This window comes from Aedes aegypti, chromosome 2 (genome assembly GCF_002204515.2).
Source record: "Aedes aegypti strain LVP_AGWG chromosome 2, AaegL5.0 Primary Assembly, whole genome shotgun sequence".
NCBI classification, from domain to species: domain Eukaryota; kingdom Metazoa; phylum Arthropoda; class Insecta; order Diptera; family Culicidae; genus Aedes; species Aedes aegypti.
The window spans coordinates 378,417,538-378,433,042 of record NC_035108.1 but is presented as its reverse complement, the minus strand read 5'-3'; the positions used below and the strand labels follow the sequence as shown (position 1 = coordinate 378,433,042).

Below are 15,505 nucleotides of genomic sequence, written 5' to 3'. Positions count from 1 at the left end.
GTGTGAAAATGCGTGGGAGATTTTCGAAACGCTCTGATTATTACAATTACGATTAGCATTGACGGGCGGTGTAAGTAATGTAAAACCATAAAACGCTTTTGGACCGATGTAGTTTTAACGATTTCGGATGGTGTAAATAGTCGTTCGAAGTGATTCATATTTAGACCAAGGATGAGCAAAGCGTCGACCTTGGTTGCAACTGTGTAATGGAGATGAGGTTGTGGGTTATCGTTATGATCTGAATACAATTGTGTAGGTTTGGTTAGAATTATTAAAGAAACCTTGTGTAGTTAAACAGTGTTAAGAGATTCAATTCAACACTTGTTTGACTTTGTTGTAATATATTGCTGTACAAGCAATTATTTCACATGAGATGATTTCTAGAATAGCTAAAACTATTTTATCAGTAATTCTTTTATGAATGCTCCATAAATGATAATAAATCTTCAAGCTCAGAGTGTGCGTGAATAGCCAAAGCGTAAATACGTCGCGAACTTTTCACCTACGTTTTTCGTAAAATTATCCGTGACTCGTCGTGGAAAAATTCTTGCTCCAACCGGACGCAAAGATCTACCGACCGCGGACAATTTCGCTAGTGTCTCTATTGGTCGAATCGACCATAAATCACTATTTAGTGGTTGCAAAATCGGTTCCACTTGTTCTAAACAAGTGTACGATCCGCGTCCATTACAACACACTCGTCGACACCGAACGTTGGTTTATTCGTTCACAGTGATAGTGTTGTTATCACTACAACTCAACGTTTTGACCGTGTGTGACTGAGTTGTGAGTGACCATCGCTGTATTCAGCGCATCATTTGCAGCTATACGAAACACATAGAGACCAGACGATCGACCGAACAGTGGGAGAAATCGAATTCAAAATTGGTCACTGACCAATTTATATTGGGGTAGGTAACAGGTGACTGTTACCCATCATTGGCTCGTTTTCGATCTCCGAGTGCATGAAAAAAACTACCGCATAGCTGACAAGACAGAAACAATGTCAACTCCCTACGGGGGCGACCCCGAAGGGTCGTTGGGTCCAAGATACCCGAGTTTCATGGACCCACAAAACGAATTCGGTCGACTAACGATTTTGCAAATGACTGGGAAAGATGGAGCTGCTTTACCCGTGGATCCTGATTTGATAGGGAAGAGCATTGAAGCAGTAGTGGGAAATAAAGCGATTGAATCGGCACAGAGCGAAGAACGTTGCTCACGCTACATTCTTCGTGTTCGGAATCCAGTTCACGTGACCAAATTGCTCAACACAACCACTCTACTCGACGGAACGGAAATCACCATAGTACCTCATCCTCGGCTCAACAGCAGCAAATGCGTAATCTCGTCGTTCGATGCCATCCACTACTCGGAGGCAGAAGCTCTCGAAAAACTGCGCAGCCAAAATGTAACACACGTCAAACGAATCACACGGAACGACAACGGCAAATTAATCAACACCCCAGCTCTAGTACTGACCTTCAATCAAACCACCTACCCTAATCACGTGAAAATCGGACTTCTGCGTATCCCAACTCGTCCGTTTTACCCAAATCCCCTTCTTTGCTATGCTTGTTTCCGATACGGCCACCCAAAACTACGATGCCCAGGCCCGAATAGATGTAACAACTGCTCTGAGGAACACGATGGTGATAGCTGCCAAGCGCCGGCCTTCTGTTGCAACTGTCAAGGTGATCATCGCCCTGGCAGTCGGAAATGTCCAGTATACCGAAAAGAAGCAGCCGTCGTAAAATTGAAGGTGGATGGGAATTTAACCTACCCAGAGGCCAGAAGACGTATCGAGGAAGGACAAGGTTCATACGCGCAAGTCACTGCCCAATCTCGGTTGGATGCCAGTAAATTCGAAGAACTAATGGCTGAGAATAAAAAGAAAGACGAAACCATTTCAAAATTACTTGAGGACAACAAGAAGAAAGATGGAATGATACTGAAACTCTTCGAAGAAATGAAAACGAAAAACTCGCTGTTGGAATCTCTTGAGCGAAAGGTGGAAGCGTTACAACCGTACTTCAGCACCCCGACTAATAAGCAAACTGACAATGTAGCCCTGCCGCCGTCGGGTTCGGAACACGAATCACGCGACCAGCAGAAACCAGTTGTCATTACAACAAGCAGTCTCAAAGGAATCAGCAAACGAAAGACCAAGAAAGAAGAAGAACATTTGAAACAAATGAGGAGTGTCCTCAACACTTCTCCTGAAGGCTCAAGATCTCCTCCCAAGAAAACGATGAAGTCCGCCATATCCCACTTGGAACTAGACCCAATGATAGAATACATCGATGAAGAAGAAATTGTGGATATCTCTGATGGTGATCCAGCACCAGAAAGCAGTACTTCCTCCATTTAAGTTCTTCAAGACGAAAACACAAGCATGTAATATTACCCCTACCAACGCACCTAGTCAGTTCACCGCCCAAAACGCAGAAACCCCTATACATCACATCAGTCAAACAAATGAGGAAAGGCTTGGGAGAGGGGAAAGTGCAGTACCCCTCCCACTTCCACAAGCGGAAGCGCATCTGAGAGGAAGAACTGTCCGGGAAGCCATACCCCAACCCGTAGACGGGGAATCCCTCAGAGCGGCCTTAGAAGACAACGCTTTAAATCCACCAATCGTAACGAGAACAAATGCAACCCCTGTAACCAGCAAATCAAACGACCAGATCCGGAAAAGTTTCATGGGTTTCGAAAACCCTAGGCCTCACCCCACACTGACCCTGCCTGGAAAAATCACCAGACGTCCCCGAGAAGCATTCCAGGCGGCAGTAGGTGTGGGGGGCCTGATATCTCAGGCAAGTACATTCAATAAAGCCACCGAACCACCGTATGTAGTCTCGCCATCCCTTTCAGTCCCCACGCATACTTTGGAGGATCGACTTCAAGATCACTCGCTCCGAAAACCCGACCATGTTCAGCCAAATCAACCCGAGGAAGCAGTTCTGCATAGCAGCCGAGCACCACTACCATCGACAGTAGTATCAAACTCCGCAGAGTACGATCGACTGTTCCACATCCAACAGACGGCGAGTGCCAGCCATACTACAGTCACGCATAGTGACCTTATTCTACAAGAATACCCAACTCCACCAAGACCCGAAGACTGCGAATCTACACGAATGTCAAGCTCTTCAGCATCAACAACCTCGACTAGTCGCAGAACTGCAACTCCACTGGCGTTGCAATGGAACATAAATGGACTTTTCAACAACCTCAGCGACCTGCAACTATTGACGCATGAAAATCCCCCACAAGTTTTAGCATTACAGGAAATCCACTGCAGAAAATCGGATGGTGATGCATTTAATCAGCTTCTTCGGAGGCAATACAAGTGGTACATCAAAACTGGCTCAACTCGCTTTCAGAATGTCGCAATCGCTGTGCGCCATTCAGCTCCACATACTCCAGTTCAACTCAATACGCCTCTTATCGCTCTTGCTGTGAAAATGGAATTTCCCTTTCCACATACAGTTGTTTCCATATATCTTCCACAAAACGGTGTGGACGAACTAGGAACCCTTCTACAAAATCTGCTTAACCAACTTGAAAAACCAGTACTAATACTAGGTGACATGAACAGCCATCACTATGCCTGGGGATCATCGAAAACCGATAAACGAGGAAGTGTCATACTACAAGTAGCCGAAGAAAACGATCTAATCGTCCTTAACGACGGGAGTGCAACCTTTTCCCGTTGCAGTTATCAATCTTGTATTGACGTTTCGCTGGCTTCTTGTGAAATGCTTAGACTTTTAAGATGGACTATCCATACAGATCCAATGGGCAGTGACCATCATCCAATTGAAATTCTAAGTACCGAGGTCTTACCAAAAATCACCAGGCGACCAAGATGGCGACTCGACGACGCAAACTGGGAGACTTATGAGCAGGACTTACTCACCTCGATAAATCCAGAACACGTGTACGACCCTGAGCAGCTAGGCGAACTAATCCTAGATGCTGCTAAGGCCAACATTCCAAGAACGAGCAGTAAGCCAGGAAGAAAAGCGCTACATTGGTGGAGCGACGTAACGAAAGCAGCAGTGAAAGCTCGCAGAAAAGCCCTCCGCAGACGAAAACGAACTCCCAAGGATCATCCAGACTGGAGTAACATTAATAAAGAGTACCAACTACTTCGAAACGAATGCAGAGACATCATCCGAAAAGCGAAACAGAATTCATGGGAAGAATTTCTAGAAGGTTTCGATAGCAACCAGTCCACCACTGAAATGTGGCGGAGAGTTAATGCTTTAAGCGGAAAAAGGAGATCACAAGGAATCACTATACGACAACACGATACCGTTTCAAATGATCCTGCCTTTGTAGCCAACAGCATCGGAGAGTATTTCGCAAAAATCTCGTCGCAGTCGCTATACCCGCCGAATTTCTTGGCCACCCAGAAAAAGAGCAAATACCCTAGCATCAACATAGCAATCCCCGATGATACCAACAACCACGATTACAACATGCCTTTTACCGTCGAAGAATTGCTATTCGCCCTCGACTCTACAAAAAGCAAATCAGCAGGACCTGACGAACTTAGCTACCTTTTATTCAAGCGTCTACCCTTCCGGGTGAAGATATCCCTTCTTGAAAGCTTCAACAACGTCTGGACTATGGGCCTTTTTCCAAATGGATGGAGACATAGTTTGGTGGTACCTATACCCAAGCAGGGAACATACTCAAGTGATCCAAGTCACTATCGACCGATTGCGCTAACCAGTTGCGCATCTAAAATTATGGAACGTATGGTGAATAGGCGCCTAACGTTAATACTCCAGGATAAACTTGATCAAAGGCAGCATGCATTCCTTAAAGGTAGGGGTACGGGTTCATACTTTGCTTCGTTTGCCCAAATAATTGACGATGCTCTTTCGAATAACCTCCATGTGGATATCGCTGCTCTGGATCTCGCAAAAGCTTACAACAGAGTATGGCGCCCACAAGTTCTGAGACAGCTCATAGATTGGGGCATCGTCGGAAATATGGGAAAATTTATTCAAGGCTTTCTGCAGCAGAGATCCTTTCAAGTGTTGATAGGAAACACGCGTTCAAAAATGTTCCAAGAGGAGACAGGAGTGCCACAAGGCTCCGTCCTGGCGGTAACACTTTTTCTAATTGCCATGAATTCTATCTTCGATAGACTACCGAAAGGCATTTTCATATTTGTCTATGCAGATGACATAATAATAGTTGTCGTTGGAAAAAGTCCGAAAATAATTCGAAGGAAACTACAAGCAGCTGTTCGAGCGGTTGCTAAATGGGCAGAAAACGTTGGATTCACCATGGCTGCTGAAAAATGCTCTGTAACACACTGCTGCACCTTCAGACATCACCCATGGAAAACTCCAGTAACGATAGGACAATGTGAAATACCCTATAAAAAAGAGCTGCGAATACTCGGTGTCATAATTGATAGGAAATGTAATTTCGAAGCGCATTTCAATAAAATAAAGAAGGAAACGGAGTGCAGAATAAGACTAATCAAAGCAATAAGCGGTAGGCACAAATCAAACAACCGAAGATCTCTCTCCAATATCGCTTGTAGCATAGTTATCAGCAAACTCTTGTATGGATTAGAAATTACCGTGCGCTCATACATAGAATTGATTAATCTCCTTAGTCCAGTATACAACAGAGTAATTCGTCTCACATCTGGCCTACTTCCCAGTTCTCCTACTCTAGCTACATGTGTGGAAGCTGGTGTACTACCTTTCCACTATCTTCTGACAATTACAGCAGCTAACAGGGCAATCAGCTTTCTTGAGAAAACATATGGAGACAGCAGAAATGTTTTCGTCCTCGAGAAAGCCAAACAACTTCTCACAGAGAATGCGAACATACGTTTCCCACCGATAGCACAAGTCCATCGGGTTGGAGACAGAAAATGGAATCAACCAGCCCCAACAATTGACTGGTCAGTGAAGCGGACTATTCGAGCAGGAGATTCAGCTGCTAGAGTATCGGCGGTACTCAACCATTTGCTGAACACTAAGTACACCAGTCACAAAAAAATTTTCACGGACGGATCTAGAGCTAGAGGGAAAGTTGGTATTGGCGTATACAGCGATAACTTGAGCGTAGCTAGAAGGGTTCCAGACGAGTTCTCCGTTTTTTCTTCTGAGGCCGCAGCAATTCGTCTTGCTATCAATCTAATAAACGATCCTGCAGTCCCAACCGTTATCCTCACTGACTCAGCCAGTGTTCTTTCAGCATTAGAGAACCCACAACAGAAACATTCTATCATCCAAGAAATCGAGGCTGCAATCTCATCCAACACCACGCTCTGCTGGATACCTGGACATTGTGGTATCAAAGGTAACGAGCAGGCAGACCGCCTTGCTGACCAAGGGAGAAACTCTAGAATGTGGAGCCTAAGCATTCCAGGAATTGATGCACGACGAAGTATCCAACAATGTGTCTACGAATCGTGGCAGCACCAATGGTTCATGAATCGTGACCTTTTTCTTCGGAAAATAAAGGTAGACATAGGGAAGTGGAATGATCGAAAATTGCGCAGGGAACAACAAATTCTATCGCGACTCAGAGTCGGACACACTCGAGTAACACATCCACACTACATTTCGAACACCTGCAGGCCAATATGTCCGGCATGTGCAGTGCCTATTACTGTGGAACATCTTCTTGTAAATTGCACGGAACTAGAATTAGATAGGACTACTATAAATTTACAAACCAGCATCGCGGGCATTCTGCAAAACTCTGAAGCTGAAGAAACAAAATTGATAGCACTCTTGAAGAAAACCGATTTGTACACAAAAATCTAATTGATGTTTATAGTAATAAGTTAACTATATAAGTATCTAAAGAGGTGAACCAGCGTTCGGCTGAAAGCCTCTTAAATAAAGACAAAAAAAAAAAAAAAAAAAAAAATCTTCAAGCTGTTTAGTGGAACACCTGTAAATACATAAAAACCCAATTTGATAACATGTCATTTAATTCTACTAGAGATTGTATCCATTGGCAGATATGCGTATTTCGACCTCAACTGCAAGACCGTCTTTAGTGTCGTGCACTAGACTCGACTTACTTAGTACACCCGATTCTGTTTTTGCACGGGGGATGCGTACCATGCAAAAAAAGTTTTCAGTTAGAAATTTCAAAAACCGTGCAAATAAGTAACATCAGTTCTCGACGTTTCATGCAAAAATAAGGTTTTGGCGGAAAAAAAATGTATGGAAACTTTTTTGCACGGCCGTGTGAAAAAAAATTCGTGCAAAAACTGAATCGGGTGTACTAAAATGTATTCCACAAAATAGCTCGAAAATTTATTATTATTGAAGAAATTATCCAAGAATCACACAAAAAAAATCTACAATTGTAATTTCATGAACTCCTGTTAGGATTGCTGCTGAAATATCTACAAATAAATTCAAAAATATCGGAAACGATTATTAAAGTAGATCTTAGTACTAATTTGCAAGCCTAGTTTGGCATCACTTCTCACACTCCAAAACAACCCCTAATACTGTTAAGCTATTCAAGACCTCCTAACTGCAATAAATATCTCTCTCAGTGTTGACTGAACACCTCAGCAGCATCATTTCCCTCAGCATACCATGCCCAGCATGGATTCTAAACCAAACTCTCTCGTTTCTCTCGATCAGTTTACTACTTACCCGGCCAGGTCTCGCTCGCGTTTACTAAACTCAGCATTAGCATGTTAAGATCGTTCCGTGGCATTCCCAAAGCAAGAGCCATTTCCGTCCGTCTTCTGGTATTATGTTGCTACTCAAGCTTATGAATGAGCCATACGACCTGAGAGCCCGAGCATCCGAAGAAGATTGGCCAACTCTCAGTCTCGTTTTGCCAGCTTGAGTTGGCGGTCGGTTTTACGTCGTCATCGGCTCGAGAAGCTCAAGTTTCTTTTTCGCGCGCTGTTTGTTTTGATTTTTTTCGTGTTCCGACGGGGAAATTTCTATCGGTGTGTTTTGGTTCGGTTGTTATGATTATTTGGGGTTTTCGAGGACCTCCGGACAGAAGACATTGGTTGTGTTTTCGAAAGGACGTTCAATGTTTTTATGATGATGAGAACATTTCAGATGGACTGTTCGGGGAAAAGTGATGCCACTGTTTGTGCATTTGCAGTTATAGACTGTTTGAAGATGTGAAAAGTGACTCAAGGTGCCTTGATGGTACGGAAAATTGGAAGTTAATTTGTTTAGCGTTAAACACATAATCTTTGCAATGGAGAGTATTAACCTGATCGATACAAAAATGTATCAAACCATCGCCAATATGGAATACTTCATAACCAGTTGAGTATTGTCCTTGATAAGTTACTATTTACAGATTAGTAAGCATAATTCGTAGTGATTAAAATTATTTGAAAATAAATTTATTCGAAGGTTAAGCTTTTGGACAATGGCAAATGTGGCACTCATATAATTGGAGACCTTTTTTATGAAAAGATGCATGTTGGCCGACCAAGTATTGCTTAAATGAAAAGTTAGACGGCTTAAGCGCCAATGAATATGTTGAAATAGATAGCAATATGTTGAAATAAATAGCACACATATATATATATATATATATATATATATATATATATATATATATATATATATATATATATATATATATATATATATATATATATATATATATATATATATATATATATATATATATATATGTATATATATATATATATATATATATATATATATATATATATATATATATATATATATGTATATATATATATATATATATATATATATATATATATATATATATATATATATATATATATATATATATATATATATATATATATATATATATATATATATATATATATATATATATATATATATATATATATATATATATATATATATATATATATATATATATATATATAATATATATATATATATATATATATATATATATATATATATATATATATATATATATATATATATATATATATATATATATATATATATATATATATATATATATATATATATATATATATATATATATATATATATATATATATATATATATATATATATATATATATATATATATATATATATATATATATATATATATATATATATATATATATATATATATATTTATTTATAATGATTTATAATCATTGATCTTTTATCGAAAATTCGGTATTTTTCTTAGTGTCAATAATATCTAGAAATGGCCTAAATTATGTCCTTCATTGTTCCATTCGTATAAGAGTATTCAGATAAACATGATCATTTTAGATTTACATTCAAAGATAGCACTTTAACATTGAAAGTACAATGATGTTCGGAACAATAACAGTACATGTTAACGTTCATACAAAATAGCCCACTTTGACAGCTCTAGTTTTGTTCCCTTATAAGCAATTGAGCTCAGAATTACAAACATGTTCATGTTGTAATCACAACATTTATCTTTTTTTTTTGTTTTTGATATTTTTGGTTAACATTTGTAACATTTTTGTTTTGTTGATTGTGTATGATTGTCAATTAGATGAAGGTTGTTTAAATAAAGAATGTTATTGAATGTATAATCTCAATATTGAATATTGAAATTCAAATTTGACAAATTGCTTTTATTTTGGATGATTTCACTTCACTTATTGGCAGGTGTGTTCGAAAAATTAGTTTTTTTTACTAAAAATTATGTGTAGTTTTGTCGAGAAAACCGCATCAAAACTGCTCATTAGGAAATCAAGCTGCAAAATGTCAAATTTAATCATTTCTAATGAACATTAATGTTCTGCAGAGAATTCACTACATATCTGTACTTCAATTTTATGTTTAATCAGAGTAAGACTTAACAACAAACAAAAGAAAACAAACAAAACCAGGAGACAGTCCAGCATACGTGAACTACAAAACTATAAGCATGCTTTGAAGTGAACGTACGTATTGTAATATAGCATGCAACTTATTTAGTTATTGTAAAAATTATTATTTAAAACACTTGAACATATTATATCAACTATTAAGATTTCCATATTGAAAAAAAAATTGTAAAACAAAATAATTATAATTATTATATTATACTTTATAATCGGCTCCGTAATGCCTCAGGGCATTTAATCCTCTAATACCCAAATTTTTATTTTCGATATAAATATTATTTTTCGTTATCTAAAATCGTTTTAAACACGTTCTGGGCAATTATTTATTTTTATTCGCAAATTTTTGAATTTTGGTTCTTGATTTTTTTAATTTTTATTTTTGAACATCCCTAACTTTTTTAATTTTTTCTTGAAGCCTTTTCTGGTTGTTGATTTTTGGCAATAATAAAAATTTAAATTTTTGCGGTACTTTTAAAAATATTACAATTTTAATTTTTTTTCTGAGCGTATTTTATTTTCCGTGTAATTAACGGAAAAACAGGTTTAAAATTATTTTGATACCACCTGGCTCTTCTTTTGTGATAGGTCGATCGTATAAAAATATAAAAGCTACGATTTTTTATATTACACGTTAAATTAACCCCGGGAATCTATAGATTATATAAGAATACAATTGTTCAAACAATTTTTAAAAATACAAAAAAGTATCAAAAGTCATAAAAAACTTTTCTTATATGCGTGTTATGAGTCAAGGTTTAAGCCAAAAATAAAATAATTTTGATTTCCGAGCTACGAAAAAATACACAAAATTCCAAAGTGTACCCCGTCTAAAGGCGGGGTTGGGTATTAGAGGGTTAAGCATGGAAATAAACTTCTTCTTCTTCTTGGTATTTTACGTCCTCACTGGGACAGAGCCTGCTTCTCAGCGTAGTGTTCTTATGAGCACTTCCACAGTTATTAACTGAGAGCTTTCTTTGCCAAAGTTGCCATTTTCGCATTCGTATATCGTGTGTGGCAGGTACGATGATACTCTATGCCCAGGGAAGTCAAGGAAATTTCCTTTACGAAAAGATCCTGGACCGACCAGGATTCAAACCCAGACACCTTCAGCATGGCTTTGCTTTGTAGCCGCGGACTCTAACCACTCGGCTAAGGAAGGCTATATACTATTAATCAGAATTAGCTTTACGAGGTATAATTATTGAAAGTTATTGAAAACAAACAGAGATGATATTCGATACAGGTATACTACGTACGTTGGTGTATATAAAATCAACAGTTTGACGGTTACGCCTTTAAAAAGGCGTAACTCAAAATTTCATGCAACGATTTTTTTATATCGCTCCTGAGTTGTTAAAAGTTTAAGTGGTTATTTTTTCTTGATAATAACGGTAAATGATGCACCTTGGTATGTAACCACAAAGTTTTGAATTTTTATCTGACCCTGTCCTTAAGTAGGATACTAGGAAAATTTGTTAGAAGTAACATCATTTTTAAAAATTTCAATATCTGCTTAACATTGTGGTTATAAATTTCATATACTATTTGCAGAACTTCCATCTAATTCACGAACGTACATCCGAAACAAAATGTTTAAAATATTTATGGAGCAAAAGCTATAAAATCAAATTACTGCTTTTATTTCAAACAACTTTGTAGGAAAACCTAAGAGTTATGCAGTTATCTGTTTTCATCCGTTTTATCACTGACAGATTTTTCGACTATACTCATTCTGACACGTTATCTAATAAGCTCATACAATGTAATGAACAAATTTTAAAAAATTTGATCGACAAAAATGGGTGCCAACGATAACATTAATAAATGCCTAAGACGTAAGGGTTGAAGGAAAATCTGATTACTATTTTTCATTATTAATACAGTGAAACAGGATTAGAAAAATTTTCGGGATTGCCATATTTTTCCCAAAGCTTTGCAGTTCTAAGAATCGTCAAATAGTTACTATTAAAAATTACTGAAACTTTTTGATCACATTCAGCACATTAGAACTACGCCAGTAAATATGATAGTTTTACAATTTTCCATTACATTTATGGTGAGATATTGGTCAAAATTTATACAAAGTATAGCGTTCTATACAAATATTGAAAAAAACTTATCTGGGGGTGATTCCAAAAAATATTGGGCCGAAAGGGAACAAAGTTTGGGAAATACTGCCTTGAAGTGTCATCGGGCGGTTGAAATATGGCATTCGGGGTGTGTTTTTTTCTTAATATACTTTCCCACAAATATTTTAGAAGAAAATGTTAGAATAATAATGTTAAAACACAATAAACGTAACAAATATAATTTTTATATATATTTTTATACGAATCAAATAATGTGTCTTCAGTAAGTTTGGAGTAAACTTAAGTAAAACGCTAAATCTGCTAATGCATTCAGAAATGCTACAGCTACAGCTCGGTTTAAAGAAACGATAGATATTATTTAAATCAAAAAGTAAAATTTTGATAATGAAGATTAATATTCAAAAATCTTAAATCGAAAATTGCTTTTGTGCGATTACTGGTAAATACAGTATATGATGTGAAACTTCAAGGATTTTGGAGCTTGACAAACAATTTAAAATAATTCTGAAAATCGATTACATTCCAGTTGTCTAAAAACTGCATAAGTCAAAGTTAAAGCTAAACTCATCTCATTAAATTGAAAAATGCCTATTTACTTATATACACATCTCAAACCGAGGTTGCAAATATATTCTTAAGCATGAATCATTTATTTTGAATCCCATTCAACTTTTTGTGCATTAGATTCATCAATTTGCTCTGTCAAAATCTCAACGGCCAAACTTTAGTGAGAACAATGCTTGAAATCGTTATAAAATTGTAAAAATCAATAATTATAATAATCAATTTCTTATTATTAGAGTAAGGTGGGGCAAAAGTTCGACCTTAGTGATATAATCAAAGTTTTCAGGAAAACAATAGCAGTTAAAACAAAACAAATATCATAGAGTGAACCTTCAATATATTTGCTATAATTTTTCTGAACAAACTTGTGTTTAAATATTTATTAATTTTTAGTTATAACAGTTTCAAAATTGATTGTCTTATTCGAACTTTTGCCCCACCGGTGGGGCAAGAGTTCGAATCTAGTGTAGGGCAAAAGTTCGCTGGCTAAAACACAAAATATCGATCTTTTTATGACAGGCATACCTTACACCAGCCGCAAACTTAAGTTTAACGAAAAATACACACTAAATTTTCATCAAAAAATTGCCCAAAACCGAGTTAATTGTAATATACTTAAAAATAGCAGTTTTTCGCAAAATTAAGTGAAAAGGTAAAATTTTGGTGACAATTTTCACACGATCAGACAAATTTAACTAAATTTGAAGATAATATGTGGATTTTAGGCAATTTGCAAATTTTTCCGTGATTTTATACATGGGTCGAACTTTTGCCCCGCTGATTCGAACTTTTGCCCCACTATGGGCCAAAAATTGTTTTCAAGCATTTATGCAAAAACTAATACACCTCAAAGCAACCTTATGATAGGTCTAGAAACGCCCTTACATAAAATATTGAAAAAGATTTTATCTTTAATTGGTTCCATGCAACGAAAGTTTGACCAAAAATTACAATATTCACGTCGAAAAACTACAAATAGCCATAACTTTTCCAAATCTCAATCGATTTTTATGACATTTGGAGTGAAAGTCTCTTACTTAAATAGTATTCGAACCACTATGACATTTATAAGATTTGTTTTGAATTGAGCTAGAAATCTTAAAAAGAAACTCTTACCCCACTCGAACTTTTGCCCCACTTTACTCTACTTGCTTACACAGGCGCCAATTTTGGGGTATCGTTTCTTCAATACTAAATTTTGAAACATGTTGCACTGTGTCCAGCTTATGTCCAAAGTTTTACTAACGAATCTCGCAAAGGTCTGGCCTTGGTCATTGGTCAGCCTCTTGGAATAGGGTAACTTGTACTATTTTTGGCAGTTTCGTTTTCTTATATCAAAAAGCTGAGTAAAAGAGTATATGACAGGTGAATCTGTGAAGGTACATCGCATAACCATCCTAAGGAGACTTATGCCAGCTACACGGCCTCCTTTCCATGGCAACTATGGAGGTGCAGAGGTAATCTCGGTCTCTAGCTACAACGCGTTGCGTTGTTGTGCAATCCGTAGTGAACTGACTGAAAACTGTCATGTTATTATGCCGTAAGATAAGTAACCATAAGCCATATATCGGGCCGAATCTCTTATATACGGCTCATATAGTGCTATTTAACGGTTTATTGGCATTATATCAGCCGTAAATCAACATGTTGGTTTCCTGGGTCGGTTACTCATCGAAAACTATTTTACAAGGAATGGCTATCCAATTGGAACTCACAAATAAAAAGACATGACAACTTCCATTGCCGGCCACACACATCTTCTACGTTACGAGATGATATGACCTACATAAGAAAGAAGCTAACAATTCATTAACGCCCTCGTAGATTTTAAGGATTTGGATGATAGGGACGGTAGTGGTCTAAGATTCACTATGAGCAAGTGATGCGACCAGATTCAAATTATGTAGATGTACCGATATCCACCATAGTACGAGTATTCGTCACCCCAGTTTATACACCGATTTACAAAGCAAATGCAGAAAAATCGCTTAGTATTCAATAAATTACTTCAAAACTATGTACGAACAATGGTAAAAGCCCAAAAAAATTACGTTTGGTCGAAAGTACATTTGGTCGAACGGACATTTCGTCGAAAGGACATTTGGAGCATATCATATTTGGTCGAACCGACATTTCGTCGAATGGATAGTGGTTGAATCTTAATAGTATGAAAACAAAATTTTACGTTTAGTCTGACTAGGTATCCTCGAGAGTAGCATTTTGTCGCTAATACAAGAGTGATTGAATAATTTAGAGATACCTACTCAGCCATTTTACCAACAATCTATGCGCGACTACTAAAGTTTTGTTATTCAATTTGATGGACGCTCTCCCAACATATTGATCAACCTCTTGCGTTTCTGACGTTTCATGCTGCTTTTTCATTCAGGCATGTTCTGATGTTCTGCGAGTCGAGATAAGCTGATCTTAAATGAGAGCAACTTTTGTCGCTTCAGTCAACTCGTCTTCCCCTAACCCGATACATAGATTTAGCACTATTTGCACATTTAATAATTCAAAACTTCTACTGCAAACTCTGTTATTCAGAGTTACCGACACCTAACATTCACTTCGCCATAAAAGTTTTCCTGTCTTATCCACGTACGTAAGCTGCCCGAAATTCAAAGAGATATCCCGACCACATGCTCCGAATGCTCGAATGAAGATCAGCAGTTCATTACGAAGAACGATGACATTTCAAAAGAATAATAAATAATAAAAACATTATGTTCACATCGTTGAGTAATAAAATAACTTGTTGAGCCGTTTTTCAAAGAATGATGATTAATTCACTTGAGCTAAATATTTCAGTCAATGTACAAAAAACTACATCTTAAAAGTTCATTTGAACAATCACCAATATCCTAGATTTTGGCATAACTTCTAGTTATAAATAAAAATATGTTTGAAATTTAAAAATAAGACTACATAAATTTCCCATTTTTATTCAACAAAGGTAATGAATCAGATTATTAAGAAGAAT

At 37.0% G+C, this 15,505-nt stretch overlaps 1 protein-coding gene across 11 annotated transcripts in view; it reads left to right on the top strand.

Annotated features, from left to right (window-relative positions):
• LOC5565300 (trafficking kinesin-binding protein milt) overlaps positions 1 to 15,505 on the top strand; it is a 312,518-nt gene that overhangs the window by 204,402 nt on the left and 92,611 nt on the right. Inside the window, exon 1 of one of the 11 annotated variants that reach the window (XM_021846827.1) lies at positions 7,844 to 8,299. The exons of the other annotated variants lie outside the window; for them this stretch is intronic. Coding sequence (XP_021702519.1) covers positions 8,230 to 8,299 — 70 coding nt within the window. The 5' untranslated portion in view covers positions 7,844 to 8,229. Of the gene's footprint in view, positions 1 to 7,843; positions 8,300 to 15,505 lie in introns of those variants that run through there. 11 annotated transcript variants of the gene reach the window in all.